General features: G+C 39.6%; 1 protein-coding gene across 1 annotated transcript in view; it reads right to left on the bottom strand.

Moving 5' to 3' along the window:
* Positions 1-16,493, bottom strand: part of dock3 (dedicator of cytokinesis 3) — a 69,249-nt gene that overhangs the window by 27,809 nt on the left and 24,947 nt on the right. The window contains 20 exon segments of the mRNA XM_037684461.1: positions 1-26; positions 29-204; positions 318-510; positions 1,532-1,702; positions 2,086-2,167; positions 2,281-2,381; positions 2,480-2,563; positions 4,019-4,116; positions 4,198-4,369; positions 5,160-5,266; positions 5,394-5,556; positions 5,623-5,747; positions 7,708-7,833; positions 10,178-10,266; positions 11,254-11,401; positions 11,487-11,547; positions 11,652-11,733; positions 13,059-13,213; positions 14,091-14,132; positions 15,409-15,493. The exon segment at positions 1-26 is cut by the window's left edge and continues 70 nt beyond it. Coding sequence (XP_037540389.1) covers positions 1-26; positions 29-204; positions 318-510; positions 1,532-1,702; positions 2,086-2,167; positions 2,281-2,381; positions 2,480-2,563; positions 4,019-4,116; positions 4,198-4,369; positions 5,160-5,266; positions 5,394-5,556; positions 5,623-5,747; positions 7,708-7,833; positions 10,178-10,266; positions 11,254-11,401; positions 11,487-11,547; positions 11,652-11,733; positions 13,059-13,213; positions 14,091-14,132; positions 15,409-15,493 — 2,286 coding nt within the window.

Here is a 16,493-nt window from a genome sequence, read left to right as displayed (position 1 = left end):
AAAAAAACAAAAAACGGGGTGCAGGATTGATTTGGTCATATGTATTGAAGTTTTCACAGAGAACAGGTTATTGTACCATAGAGCTTGTCTTGATTATGGAAAAGATGCTCCCCAGGATCCCAGAACATATAAGCAGCTCCCTCTGCTGGCGCAGATGCAGATGGATGTGATGCAGAACTACCGGCAGCAATATACTACGAGACTCTGATGAAAACATAAATAAAAACGTAAGTAACTAGTTGAAAATACTAAACCATTCCTGACCATTTTGTTTTAGTTTATTTAGGGGGAGAGAAAAAAGCTTCAAATCCTCTCACCGGGGAAGAAGAAGAGGCGGCTCTCGACTGTACGAGCGATGGACTGCAGTTTGACCACATCCATGGACTGACCGATGTCCACCGTGCTGGGCATGCTCCCCAGGGTGCCCCTGACATATTCGGCCACCTCCTGAACAGTGAACATCTGCAGCAGCTCGTCAAAGATATCAGGGAAACTGTTCAACAGTGCTGCCTGGGAGGGAAAATGAAGGAAACAGAGAAGCAAGTTATGAAATAAAGGAATCTGTATTTAAACATCACATTTTCATCAGTGACTAAACAAAATAAATATGTGTTCAATTACATTTTAAAAGTAAAAGAAAATGTAAATGTGGCAACACTGGTTTTAAAATCAGCAGCAAAAAGAAGCCGTAGCAAATAGAGTCTTAATGAATCGATGTATTTGAGCAGGCGGATGGTTGCACAGCATCTGCTGCTGTGTGGAACCGACACAGGGGGGAGCTGTGACTTACTGAGAAGGACGAGAGCCAAGAGCTATGACCACAGAAAGGCATGCAGCTGATCACACCCCTAAAGTGTCGAAGATCAAGCCACGGATGGAGCAACAGTCATAAAAGCATCAGTTACAGAACATGCAGAGTAATGGAAACAAAAGATAAAGATCAGTCACTGAGACATGAAAGCAAAAATTATTTTAAAAAAAAGTGAACAATGCATCAAAGTTCATGCACAATCATCCAGGTACAAAATCCATTAATGGTCAATCAGATCATCTGGATAGTTTCTTTTTTGTGGAAAGATGTTTCGCCCTCTATCCGGAAGGCTTCATCAGTCTGAGGAGTCCCAAGTAAACTGTTTGCTGGTGACAAGATTTTTTCTGGGGGCTGTCCTGTCCCCCATCGACTCTTCCCAGGCAGACAGCCACAGCCAAAGTGATTCAATACATCAAAATGTATTGAATGTATTGATTGTATTGTATTGTATTTGATGTATTGAGCCCCCAGAAACCATCTTACCACCAGCAAACTAGTTGGTTCAATAAAGGAGTGTACTGCTTAGTGGGAATAAGTTTACTTGGGACTCCTCAGACTGATGAAGCCCTCGGGGTAGAGGGCGAAACGTCTTTCCACAAAAAAAGAAACTGTCCAAACGATCTAAATGACCATTATTGAAAAGTGAACAATAAAATAATACAAGTGAAAATAAGACTCCAAAGCGTGTGACATGCATGTTAGTGAACATGGTCGTCTGACCTGTGTGAACACCAGATTTTCTGAGCTGCGGCTGTCCAAACTCAGGACGAAGCGGATGGACTGGAAAAGCTCCTGGATGCTGGCTCTGAACGGCTCCTCCTCCATCCCACAGGTGGCTCTCGCATACAGGATTCGAGACTGCACAATGAACTTGAACAGGTACTCCAGAGCCTGAGGTGGTCATCGTGGAGACGTACGATCAGAAAACATCCACGTCAGCTCTTAACTTTCACTTACTTGGTAAAGAGCATTAGTTTGAGGTTAAAAATCACTCCAAATAAAAGCGTTTCGATTTTGCTTGGTAGAATAGTTCTTATTATCTCGCCACAAAGGCCACATGAAAAGGCTACCCTATATACATCAATATCTGTGGAGCTTTCCAATGACTTCCTTTTAAAAGATTCAGCAGGGAATCCACTTCCCAAGCCCTCGAATGGTGTCACATTACTCCTTATCAGCTCTATTGCTCTTTGACCATTTCCTCTTTTAAGACTAATTAATCTCCACTGACGAAGCCAGAACTGAAGCAGAGGGAGGTAAGTCCAATACTTTACCCTCATGGCTTCCTGTATGTGATCCTGTCGGACGACCTCAGCTGAGCGGTCCATATACCACTTCAAACATCGAATCAGTTCTCTGCAGACAAAACGGCACGTGTTAAGAAACATTGCAGGCTTTTAAAAAAATCACATATTGTTCATTTTAAACAGGCTATTCTAATTTAGTGAAATTGTGTTATATTGTTTTACTTGTATGCCAAGGCGCCGGCAAAGTGGTTTTGGATGTAGGAGTCCATGACGGGTCGGAAGTGGTAGAAACGGCTGTCCCTGAGCAGGTTAATGATGAACACCTGAGCACATACACGTGTTATCATCTATTTTCACAGCTTAAAAGTCACCACGCATGATTTAATATGTGAGTGCAGCTGTGTTCTTCAAATCTTCCTACCAGAGACTGGAAAACCAGCGGCCCATATTTATCAGTGTTGTCATCTAAGAGACAGAAAAGCGTATCGAGGACGTCTCTCAGGAACTGTTAGAGAAAATAAAAGACTAAAATCAAAACAACCATCACATGAAAGTTACCTCAAATAGAAGCAGAGGAAATTGGAAAAAAGGAAAGCCCGGTATCTAAAAATAGGGCACTAAAACTTACGATTATTAATAATAATAATATTACTGATTGAACAACAGTCTTGAATGCAATTTATTTTGCTTTCTAATTTAAAATATCTCATGTACAACAGACAGAAAACAGACTGAAAAGTAAGTTTTAACAATCACTGTGTGAAAACTTTGTTGTATCTTGAACATCCTTGAAACATCAGTGGTAGAAGACACTGTCAGATATTAAATTTTATGATTCTACAAAGTTGTCTGTGGGGTATAAAAGAGATTTTAAAAAACCTTCATTTCCAGTTTTAAAGAGAACTTTTAAGCTAAAACAAAACTAAAGTGAATGTGTTTCTTTTGTATACTTTGTGGGCCATGAGGGGATTTAAAGACAAAATGTAAGACCAAGAGTGGAGCCACTTAGTGAAAGGAGAAGACAAAAATGTCTCTGATATGTTTTGGAGCATAATTTGTAGTCAAAAGTTGAAGTAATTATAAGAGCTCACAGTTATTTTTTTTTGTTTCCTTTAGACGGCTCAAAGGTTATTGTAACATCATCAAAATCTCAATCATTAATTCAGAATCTTCTTTCAGCTTTTCCCTGTTCAGGGGTCTCCAAAGTGAGTCATCATCCTCCATCTCACTCTGTCCTCTGCATCCTCTGTCTGTAAACTAAATTGAATTAAATTAAAAATTAAAACTGTGATTGAGTAAAAAGAAAAACTGTGTCAAAAAATGAATTCAGTTACACAAAGTCCAACTTTCTGTGACATTTAAACTTTGAACAATGATTTTGCTGGGAAGTTTGACTGCGCTGTAGAGGTCAAAAGAAGACTGGGTTTCTCATTTTTTCTAAAATCCTGTTGTCTATAGAGAATATTTTCTACATTTTACAATGTAACACCACGAAAAGTCATAGCATCCATTCCTGTTTGTCACATGTTCTGATTTATAATTCACGGTTTCTTTTTTGGGCAGCACGGTGGCACAACTGGTAGAGCTGCTGCCTCTCAGTGAGCAGGTCACCCTGGTCCGGGTGCCATTTTGGGTGGAGTTTGCATGTTTTCACCAGGTACTCCAGTTTCCTCCCACAGACCAAAAACATGCTTGTTAGCCTGATTGATAACTCTAAATTGTCCCTAGGTGTGATTGAGAGAGAATGGTTGTTTGCCTCGTTTGTCTCTACGCGTCCCTGTGATGGACTGGAGACCTGTCCAGGGTGTCCCCCGCCTCTCACACAGCGATGGCTGGACATGGGCACCAGCGACCCCCACAACCCAAAAATTTAAAAGCAGGTAAAGATAATGGATGGATGGATATTTTCTTTTTATATATGTTTTAATTATATCAAACAATTTAATGATAATGTAACTACCTTTACAATCTCCTCTCCACTGATTTGACGAAGTCGACCGAGGATGTCCAACACCCGGTCTGGGTGAGCCTTCCAGTTCAGAAGAGCCAGAAGATCAACTAAACAGTAAAACATCCATCAGTTGAACTGAATCATCCAGGACTGCATGCATAGGAGGGGTCTGTAAAGTGTCAGGTTACCATTCTGAGTAAGCTTGGTGGAGCAAAGTATTGTAGAGACCCAGAAGGTTTCTTTGGGGCTTCTCTGGAAAGGCAGGTTGGCTGGCAGGTTGGGGCAGCTGTTGAAGTCCTCTTTACAGCAGGGGAGGCTCAGGTACAGGCCCTGGTTACTGAAGGTGGCATTTTCATCACACTGAAGAATAGACAAAGGAGGTTTGGAGAAGAAGGTTTGGATTGATTGGATCTTTTTATGTTAGACAAATTGGAGAAGGGGTTGCTGCCACTGATAACTAGAGGTTCAAACAAATCTAAGAACACAAGCATCAACCTAAAAGGCCATATTTAGTGTTTAACATTGCTAACATTACAGTAGCATAACATTTTAGTATTGTGCAGAAATAACCTGTAATATCACTCTGTGTGATGTTGTGTGGTGAGGATGATGAGAGGTCAAAACACAAATTTAAAAAAGACCAATGACAGCCTGTGGGCTCATTTATTGAAAAAGTATTTTTGGATCAGACACAAGTTCAGTTAATACCCAGCAGAGCTAAAAAAAAAAAAAAAAGTGATACATTTTATTCAAAAATTGCTATAAAAATAAAAAAGTCAATAGAAAAGCTGACTCCATGCTGAGCCAATGCACAGGCAGCCCAGAACAGCGTGTACCATCGAATGTAAGAGCTTAAAAGAAATTCAGTCAGTTCAGACAAAACTCTTAAACAAACAATGGATGTATAGTTTTAAAAGACATGTCTGTTGTTTAAAAGATGTGTGATTTTAAAAACTTGGTCTAAAGGCAAAATGGTCAGGAGACACTGGTAAAATGTATGAGACGTTGTAGAAATATGTAAGTCAGTTCTAGATGAACATTTTCTTTTTATAAAACTATTTATATTTTAGAAATATAATGTACATTTGTCAAATGTTCAACAGTTAAGCAGCTTTACGTGTGTGTGTGTGTGGATTTAACCTCATTGTACCTTGTACACATACAGCTCATGGACCTCGTCTGACAGCGTGGTCCCATCCTCTCTCATCAGGGGAGTGAAAGCAAATCCAAAAAGTTTCTTCTCCCCTTTGTCTTTAGCTGGAAGGAAGCACATCATAACGTCATGCATCATATCCACACATTTTTGAGCAGATGTGATGGCGTCTGCCTTGATGAAGTCGTCTTCTGAGCGTGTGACTCCCACTGCGCTGCGATGCTGACTCACTGGAGCAGTGTCGGAACTCAAAGCGAAGATGGGACCCTCTGAAACGATCAATGGGAATGGGCAGCTTGACCATCTCGCTCCAACGAGGGCTGTTGTTGTGATACAGGACGAACGAGCGGTACTCGGAGGTGTTCGGCTCACCGGTGCCCAAACTGATGCAGTCCTGTAAAAAAAAAAAAGTTTTCATTCATGTACTGATGATTTGATGTGATGTGCATCTCTGTCATACTTTGAGTGTATCCCCGTCGGCGTACAGCACATAAAGCGTGACTTCAATGTTCTTCTGGACGCTCTTGCCACCCCTCTCAAACTCCCCGCGCTCCAAGGTCAGGTACAGGTCGTTGCGTGTGTCACCTAGGATCATAAGAGATGGGAGGAACTTTATTTAAAGAGCAACTTTGCTAATTTTACACATTCATCTTAAACAGTGACGCTGTTTATGCGAAGAAAAGCAATAACATAATATTGAGCTTCTTACGGCTCCAGAGGGAGCTGAATGAAACTGACATAAGCCAAGTCTTGAAACCTCACACTGGAAAATGTAATTAAACCGGGGGGGGGGGGGGGGGGAAGAGACTGTCGTAAGGAAAACTTAAGACTTAATTAGGAGAGCAAAAACATCTTAAAACTTCCCTGCTCAGGTGTGGTTCACAGATCCTAATGCCATCCACTGCTCCACAGATGAACTCTGTGTGGTCAAAATAAATTAAGCATCTTTGTGGATTACACAGTATGTCACTGTTCCACTCGGTTTAAAATGATGAGTCGAGACATGCACAAGCCTCATGACTGCCTCAGCACCTTTTGTGAGGTCAGCAAAGAAATATCAGAGCCAACGCTGGAAGAAGATTCTGCAGTTATTTAAAATATCGGAGTTTAGTTATTTATATCCATGTCATTCCTTTTGGGACAGATGACTCACAGGGACTGATATTAGGAGGTATTTTATGCTAAATGAAGAAGAGTTGGAGGAGTAAATTATGTGCTTTTCAGTTGAAACAAAGCTTATGAACTAGTCTAAATAAACACACACTTCTCTTTTTTTCTGCATTTGGATCATATTTAAGGTCTCTAAAATACATGACAGTATCATGCAATTCCAAAAATCACTGAAATGATTCCCCACAGAACTTAAACTGAGTGCTCAAACTTGTTTAAGATGCATCTTAAAAAATTATAAGCAAATAATAGTGCTTGCATGAATTGCAATAAAATTTCTGCATTTTAAGATTCAGAAATCCATTTTGAGGTTAGCTCTGCTCTAACTAGTTAGTTAGCTAGTTACTGAGTTAGCTCTTTACTCTGGTCTGAATAAAACTCTGTGTCTCCAAACTGAGGTCATTTAAATCAGTAGTTCTCAAACTGGGGTCCCCTGACCTCTGGAGGTCCGCGAGCCGATGCTTGGGGATCCGCAAAAAAATAAATAAAATTAAATTAATTTTTTTTCTTCTTCTTTTTACAAGTAAAATGCAGGAAATCACATCTACTTTATTCAAAATTTTCTGGGGGAAGACACACGGCCCACCTTCTATTTTAGTTCTGGCATCGATAGGTTTGCAGATTAAGTCCTGTTACTTGGTCTAACTACTGCTGTTCTGATTCTGTTCAGTTTTATGTAAAGAATTTTCTGTTATATTTTGAACAAGTAACAACACATTTATGCATTAAGGTAATAGGTAAAGTTTTAAAGTGGTTTTTGATGCTGTTAATTTTCTCAAAACTGTCATTTTGGAAGTTTAATTTTTTTTTTTTGTAATTAAGTGTGTCTTGAATAAAAAATACCCAGTTTAAAAGTATAAAAATTGTATTAACACTATTGAAGAACAGGTCTTAAGTATTTATGTTACACAAATATTTCTATTGCATTAAACAGATAAATTGAAGAAAATTATTTAAAAAGCATGACAATTATGAGGGAGTTCCTGAACCCAAAAAGTTTGAGAACCCCTGTTTTAAACAACTACCTGCAATAGATAAGGTACTAATTGTTCATAATCTTTTCCACTGAATCTTATTTCAAAGGATCTGATGTTTTGGTAAGCCCACATCGCTCTCCCCAAGATCAATTTCAGGTCTCTCTTGTAAATGAGTTCTCGAGGCTCAATGGGATTTACCTGTCTAAATAAAGGTTGAACGAATGAATTTCCTCTTGTTTTCTCTTGCACTGTCTTCTCCTTTCCTTCTTCTCCAATCCATCCCTTCATTCGTTTCTTGCTAGGACCTGTGACCTTCCCTACATTTCATTCCTGTGAGCCATCTGGCCTGTGGTCTCCACCTCCTCTCTGTACCCATTACAGAGAGGAGGCCTCTTTACCTGGCAAGATGACATCTGGGAACCCCAGCTTGCGTGTGAGCGCCAAGGCCCTGTTGAACACGGCCTGGTTCTCCCGTCTGATGTGCTCAAGCTCTCCTCGCAGCAGCTGGAGAGAAATGATGAGGCCTGGGGGCAGTGGTAATCAGGGAGGTGGGAACATGGGGGGAAAGGGGTGAAAACAACAACAACAAAAACAATCGAGTGAAGAAGTGTGGGGTTGTGAGGACAAAGTGGAAATGAAGAAAAATAAAACCGAAAACAAGAAAAATGTGCGGTGGACATTAGTCAGAATGTGGGGGAAGAAAAGACAAGGCAGGAGAGACATGATCAGAGACAGAACAGATGGAGGGGGAGGGGGCATTGTTTTGAGTGGGAAAAAACATTGAAACAAAGAAAAATAAGGCTTTAGGCAGGATCTAGAGGCATATTTCTGTAAAATATGAGTCATGAGTTTAAACTGTGACGTGTCTGGGAGAAAAAAAAAAAAAACTTGCTGTCAATTGTACACCTCCCCCCCCACCCACCCCTCCGTGTAAGGTTTCACACAGAAAAATCCTTCAAGGACACCGAACTGAATCCAAAAGTTTGGCGTCACATTCATTTGTTCTCACAAAAGGTTGTATTATCAGTGATAGCTGCTGGCAGCAAAGATTCAGTGACAATATAAATTAAAAAATCCTCCTTGAAAAGCAATGCTTAAAAATCCAAGTCCAGCAATTCTGGGACAGTTCAGTGAATTGATAATAATGTTTTAGTAATATCCTTATTTTCTACAACTGTAGAAACTGCTGATTACCTGGTAAACAGGAAAACATGGATTCAATTTAATGGTTTTATCCATCCTTTACATAAAACTTTACCAGATTTCTGTGTTTTAGCCAGAGCCAGTGAGACACCATGTGTGATGTGATGTATGGTAATTGGTTTTTGTTGTTGTTTTGTTTTCATGATAATTGGATGTTATCCTTGAGTGGCAAATCTGACAGTAAACCCTCTAAAACTATGTATAGTGATATAACAACTTTTTAGTCCAAGCAACAAACTAAATCACGCACTTTTATTCCAAGAAGTTTTACTTTGAGTGGGTCTTTATTTCTTTTTAAATTAGTCCTGTATTGTGCTGAATAAACTAATAATTGGTACCATAAACATTTAAGAATAATATAGTAGTGACTAGTCCCTTGATACTTCATGGTTTGACTTTCGTGGACTCACTCTTTTACGGGTTTTCAACATAAGATTGCACACAACACACGATTGGCGATTGATGGAAGACAACCAACCAGAGCATTGTGCTGAGGGGCAGACTGGCCATCGGGAGCACCGGGACATTTCCCGGTGGCCTGGCCCACTCAGTGATCCTCAAGGGGCCTCCTCCTTTCTCTTTTTGAGGCTGTCTGTCACAGCAGAGCAGACAAACAACAGGCGGGCACGCAACCTGTTGTGTGTCTCTGCTCTGCTGTGACAGACAGACAGCCTCAGAAAAATTAAGGAGGGGTGGGGTGGGGTCTGTCTTTTCCCATTGCTGCTGTGGGAGCTTAAGTGAGGTCGATATCTGAGTGAGTGAGTAGCATGGATTGTTTATTTGGATATATTTGGATTATTTAAAATAATCAAGTGCAATCTGAACCAAGCTTTTAGTCCAGGTCCTTGGCGATCACTGAGAGGGCCAGGCCACTGGGAAAATTTCTGATGCTCCCAATGGCCAGTCCGCCCCGGCAATTGGCTCAGTAACCTTGGTATCAGTCTGTCTGCTCTCTTTCGCTTTGCTCTTTTAGAGCATTTAGGGAATTTAGCACATTGTTAAGAACATTGCAAGTGTGTGGGAAGGGTTTATAAAGCCTTAAAATATATATAATTACAAAAATTAATGTAGCATCCCTACTTTGTGGATTTTCACCTATCGCAGTGGTGTCTGGAACATAACCTCTGGGATAAGTAAGGAACTACTATATTGTGTTTAATAATTAGGTCAATATATCTAAATCATTCTGAAAATTAAATGTAAATATACATTTATTTGATATTTTGGGTGTAAATCTGAGAATACAAACATCCATCCATCCATTTTCTTTACCCGCTTATTCCATTTTTGGGTCACGGGGGTCGCTGGTGCCCATGTCCAGCAATCACTGTGCGAGGGGCGGGGTACACCCTGGACGGGTCGCAAGTCCATCACAGGGCCACATAGAGATAAACGAGACAAACAAACATTCACTCTCTCACTCACACCTAGGGACAATTTAGAGTTACCAATCAGCCTAACATGCATGTTTTTGGACTGTGGGAGGAAACCGGAGTACCCGGAGAAAACCCACGCATGCACGGAGAGAACATACAAACTCCACCCAGAAAGACCCCTGGACCGGGGTTTGAGAATACAAACAATAGAAGACTATTATTTATTATTATACTTAATCAACTAGCAGCAAATCTAAACATATGAGGACTTTCCAGATAACAAACGTACCATAGTTGGTGCTTGGGGCTGAGTACTTGGTGTTGGACTTGCGAATGATGTTCTCATGTACCTGGTACCACTCATTCTCGTTGTTACAACTGGGTTAAAAAAAAAAGAGTGAGAGAGAGTTCAGTAAAACTGTTAACAACACACACACTTTTAGAAGCAGATGGGGGGTTTAGGGTTGTATGCATGGGGACTGCATGAACAGCATGCGTCCCAGAGCCGATTTCCTCCTGGAGAAAAGGTAGCAGCAAGGGGAGTTGCTATCAAGCAGCACATTAGCCCAAATGCACAGCACACTAAGCAGACCTGACAGCCAACTCTCTACCAGCCTTCTTCATTACTGTGGGCCCAAAGGCTCCTGGGAAAGGCATGAGGAAATGCACAGACTGGAGCGATATAAGAGCCGACAGTTTGGAGGCAGCTCAGCATTGAATCACTGCTTACTTTTTAAAAGAAGGAGTGCTTGATGTCGACAAAGAAATCCTATAAAAACATCAGCTTTCTGTTATACTGAGCTGTGTGGCTGTCCTACAATCCTTACACAAGAAACGCAGCACATAACTAGATGGTAAGCTGTATGGCTGACCTCTGACCCAGAGAGGATGCTGAGAGAGAGACAGCCCTGCTACAAGGAGACCCTTCAGCTGTTGACTAACAAGAAAATGTGCTGAGCTTTCTGTTATTTTGCTTTGTCCTCAACTTTGCTCAATTATCTAAGTGTCATCCCACTCTCTCTTTGCCTCTTGCTCTCCATGTCCCTCCTCCCCTTGCTTGGCTGGTGTACAGGAGTGGCTGTCTGTGGCGGAGCCTGACAGCAGATGCCAGATTCATAACATGCCAGTTGCCCTATCTCAAGCTCCTATTGATTTTCCAAAGGACACGTCATTATAATGCAGGTCAAATCACACTGGCATCAACATCAACAGTATTAGGTTGTCATGTGCAAACATTTTCACAACATTAACACATTCCTGCACTGCTGCACAGGATCTTCAACTCTTTATTTCTCACAGTGAAAGGACATTTTCATCATCTATGAACAAGAAGAAGAGCTAGGATAGTTTTATCAGGATACTGACGTGTAAACTTTAAGCACAAAGTCCTTCTCCTCTTTGAGGTCTGTTATGGTGTGGAAAACGTCACTCATAGCAAGTACAGCACAACCATAAGGCCGTCTATACTGAACATGAGGCGGGCCTTTCTTTGAGTCGTTCAGCAGCATGCGACCTGCAAGCACAACAAGAAAAAACAAATGTGTTGGACAAATAAAAAAGCCGGACATTTTCTATCCCCCAAAAACAACTCAAATTACCTGTTCTTATGACATGTGCAACAATGTACAGGTCTCTCTTCAAGTCTTTGCTGCTTAGGTCCTATAGAGAAATGTTTTTTTAAAAGACGTGGGTCACAAAATTAGTACAAAATAATGTAATATAAAATGTTTAAACCGTTACATCAGAATTTAAAAAAATCTCACCGTGAAGAGAGCACACAGTCGATCAACCTTCTCAGGATTCTTTGGTCCTCCATTTTTGTTCAGTTTCACCATAAACTTCTCGCTGCAAGAAAACAAGTCAGTTCACACTTTCAGAGACAAGTCAACCACAAAGCACGCAGGGGTGACTAAATGTTCTCATATGTGGATCAAAGCTATCAAGATGAAATGACTCGTGAGCCACAAAAATGTGAATTTAACTCTCAACATGAACAATATTTTGAAGAAAGGATAAAAGTTGACTCATTTTGGTGGAGAAAGAGTTTTAAATTGTTTTGATCCAAAACATTAAGAGCCTCATAAACACTAAGCTTATATCTAAAAAAGTTAAATCTGGTCCTCTGGACATTCAAAAAAACAAAACAAAGCAAATCAACAAAAAAAAAATGTAGAAACGTTTCGTCTCTCGTCCGACTGAGGAAGTCTTTGCGGATGAGAGACGAAACGTTTCTACATTTTTTTTTTGTTGATTTGCTTTGTTTTGTTTTTTTGAATGTCCAGAGGACCAGATTTAACTTTTTTAGATTTTTCTACCTGGATTATTGAGCATGCATCAGGATACTAAGCTTATATGTTTTATTAAAAATGATCTGATTTATTTGATTTGTTGGCTCTATGTTTGTTGTTTTCTTGTGTTTGAAAGTTCATTTTAGTCTGTTCTCAACAACAAAAGCCTAATTTGAGTAAATGTCCTTTTAAAAAGAGGTCGATCATCCTTTTGGACCATGGACGGCCCAAAAGGATGATCGAAGTTCAGAAAAATCATCCAGCTGTCAGTTGCTACAGCAGATACATAGAAGTAAAGTTGAAAAAGTTGGTCAACCCGTATGCAGATGATACCTCGTTATGTTCAATTAAAAATGTCTAATTTCCCGCTGGATTATTTTATCAACCAACATTTAGCCAAGTTTTATGAATCTTTATCCAAAATCCTTTCTGGTAGAAATCAGTAGTTTTTGGTACTTTGTACCATGAAGTGAAAATAAAAAGATTATAGAAAAAGGTTTATATTTTGTTTAATATTGCTCATTTTGAGAAGATTGTTTTTCATCTATTTTGCTGTTAAACCTAAACATTATATATATATAAAAAAAAAAAGGATTACCAACTAATTTGCAGAACGTCTACATCGACCTCTTAAGCCTGCTGGTCAAAATGATACCATTGTTAAACTGCAGCTGTGGGCCGCACAAATTCACTCCAAGGTCCGCAAATGGCCCTCGGGCCACACTTTGGACACTGGTGGTCTAAGTCAATCTGGTGGGCTGAAATAGTGCATAGATCTGACTGTGTGGTGGGGAGGAGTGTCAGTCAGCTCATACATGTGTACAATGTGCAGCGTGGGACCATTCAAGGCTGCCATATCAGCTCTGAAAGTGCTTGGCGTACCTGATCTGTTTGGCCTCGCGTGTGTCATAAAGAGAAAAGAAGACGTCTGCATCTTCGCTGATGCTGTTGTAAGTAAAGCTCTTCAGATTGATGAAGAGGTGGTGCGACACAGGGACACGACAACCATCACCATGGCGCTGTCTGATGCTATCACCCTGGGAATGAAGAAGAAAGTGGCCACTAACAAGTCGAGTCTTTACAAGCGAGGACAAACTTTTGTCATTCAATTTGAAGATGTTTATTTAGCAAAACAATGAGGTATCATAGCAAGTAAATAATTAATTGTTAACTTGTTAACAGTGTCTTCTCTCCTGTTATAAGCATTAGACTTACTTTATGATGCTATTTATACGCATCAGAATAAACGTTCATGTCAATAACAAGTGATGGAAGTCTGAAAAGTGGATTGCTACTGAGCTTTCAAAAAGAGTGCCTGATAGAATAAACTGTGCTTAAAATGTAAAGATCGATTTAACATAATAAACATACAAACAGCAAGTGACAAAGTGAAGCCTTCCACCTATACCTCCTTAGTTTATTTAGGCATATTTATCATAACTATTAAATCAATGATGTCAGAAAAATGTACTAATGTTTCAAGTAGACATACAGAAAATGTGTTTTTTGAATAAAACATTTGGTTTTTACTACACAAAATAACAAAAACCACCCAATAAAATAAAATAAACTATCCTTCATTTATATGATAAAATATGATGTAAATTAGCATCTTTCTAAATTTTATTTGACTTTTTGAACAAGGCAGACACAGTGTTTTGAAAAGCACGCTACTACACAGAGATAGGAAATCTAAATACAAGCAGAAGTAAGTCACTGATTAACACATTATATTATTTTCTTAATCTATACTAAAGCCAGTGTAGAAACATAAACATTGTAATCTTTATAGAGCTAATAGTTCAGAGGAAGCAGATGCAAAACACCAAAAGTCAAGGTACGACTACAGACTAAACCAAAATGCAGTGGATTAAAAGTGTGATGGTTTTGTGAACAGCTTGGAAATGACAGTACCTGGTTTGTGCTTTGCTGACCACAGTGTCTGCTGGATACGTGCTAAAAAAAAAAAAAAAGTTAAATTGAAAAGAAATGTGTCAAATGAGTCTATCCAGGGATAACACATCCCACACATCCCTGAAATTATTTACATTATAGCTGCTTCATGAGCACAGAACAGATCTTACAAAATTTCACCTACGTATGCTGCAGAGGACTACGCTACAGTTCTTGCAGTAAGTGAAGCCCACATGAGGCAAAACGTGAGTGTGTGGGAGAGGAAAGGACAAAGCCGGTATCACCCCACACACACACACACACACACACACACACACACACCACTCTTTGCTTGATGGCCTAAAAGAACTGCCATACCTGAAGAGGTGCCAAGGCCTCGTGGCCTGCCAAAGACAAGCTCAGTTTCATGAGTAGATTCAGGAGGTTTGTTGGCAGTGAGGATCTACACTGTTGTTTCTGCACAGAGCCGTCAGTGGACAAACATTCAGCGTGTAAAGCTGAGAAACATGGCAATGGGATAATGGGAGGCTGCAGGGCAGTTTGGAGAATGTTTTCATCAACATATGGAGCTTCAGCCATTGACCAGAGAGGATCTCCCTCCTAGATAACAGTCTGTATTCCATTAGATTTCATAACATTTCAAAGTAGTAATATATTTCTAAAATTGGATCTGCTTCAGCAAGTCTTCTCTCTTTAATTCGCTGAGTTTGTGTTTGGGTTTGGAAGTCCCACATCACTACAACCAAAATACATTTGAAACATTACTTATTTATAGAAGCATGCTTCTAGACTGGCTCGTGGTTTAAAGTAAGGAAGATTAAAACGTGTAAGTTTTATATTTAAGAGTAAAACTTTTTTTTTTTTTTGCTTGTGCTTTCACATAGCTCCAGCTGGGGCTGCCACTTTGCATTATGACTGCATTGCTAGCTCACAATCACCGTTGCAGGAGTCACATGCAGAAAGAACAGGGACGCACTGAAAGTGGTGGAAAGGAAACCGTAAAAAACAAGTCCCATGATGCAACTCTGACAAATGGGTTGTGCTCTGTCTTTCAAAAAACCTTACAGATGATTTGATAATCAGTACATTCACACATTCCTACACATCCAACACATCCCTATAAGAAAATGACAGCAGTGCACAACAAAAATAATTTAAATAAAGCAGTAGGTACAAAGGCTCAAAATGTCCTTGTCTTGCCTTAACTGCATATTATCATTCAAAGAATGTGAACTCACTGTGCAAACTTGTTCAGATTAAACACAAAAGCTGTATTAGAGTAGAAGAGTAACACTGACAGTGAATATGACTAACATACCAGTTTGTACAGCTCTGACACACTGATCTGATCTGGATCCACCATTTCAAACTCTTTTCTGGGAACAAGCTCCAGGCCGAGGTGCCTAGAGAAGGAGGGGCACCAAAAACAGAAAAACAAGGAGGACAAAAACTCATTACAGCTGGTAGACAAACAACTCTCTTTGTAATATCAGTTAACACAGTTTGGCTTTAGACAACTTTACTTATCTAACCTACAAATAACCCTTTCATTTTATAAACATGACATTAAAAACCTTTGCATGTATTCTGCTTTGGATTTAGAGCGATGGTGAAGTGAGGCAACTCCAAATTCCAACTGAGCTTAATTTAAACACAAGAAAGAGCTGTTCTTGGTCTGCCAAACTCTATTTACCATCACCCCTAAAGCTCACTAATAAACCCAAACAGAAATCAAAGACTAAAAACAACTATCTGGGTTTTGTGCTGCAGTGACTTCCTACAGTGTCCATCAGTTGCCGCGGCAACCACTCAGGGCTAAAATGCAGCAGACAGCTGTATTACATTCAAGGCACAGGATCACTTCCACAAATATCAGGGACTGCTACAGATTTTGGAGCTACTTTATCCAACATATATCTTAATTTAAACTATCAGCAGTCAGACAGGAGTTTACCATGTTCACTGTTAGTATCAAATATTTAACTTAATGAAAATACGTTGTTGTTTTTTTAAGTAAGATACTGTACAGTAAATAAAAAAGAAAATTTCTGCACTATGCCAGCTATGTTTTTCTTTACATAAAGTGCATTCTGTATTAGTTTGCATCAAAGTTTTATGCTAAATTTTGTTGTCATGCAGTCAGATAATGAAATATTTAGTTAAAAGTATAATTTTTTTGTTGCTTCATTACATCCATCAAACAAATTTCTATTTTTCAATTTGGGATCTTGCAGTTGAAAAAAGGTTTATAAACATGAATATTACTCTGCATGTTTGTCCTATAGAGAAGAGGTTCTCAAACTGGGGTCCCCGGAACCCTGGGGATCCGCGAGCCGGAACTTGGGTACCTAAAATAGAAATACAAACATATATATATATAGATATATAGAAGAATATACATAT

The sequence above is a fragment of the Nematolebias whitei genome, chromosome 11, assembly GCF_014905685.2.
Source record: "Nematolebias whitei isolate Nwh7 chromosome 11, NemWhi1, whole genome shotgun sequence".
Taxonomy (NCBI): domain Eukaryota; kingdom Metazoa; phylum Chordata; class Actinopteri; order Cyprinodontiformes; family Rivulidae; genus Nematolebias; species Nematolebias whitei.
Note: the sequence above shows the minus strand (reverse complement) of the source record. Positions and strands in the feature narration are given on the sequence as shown.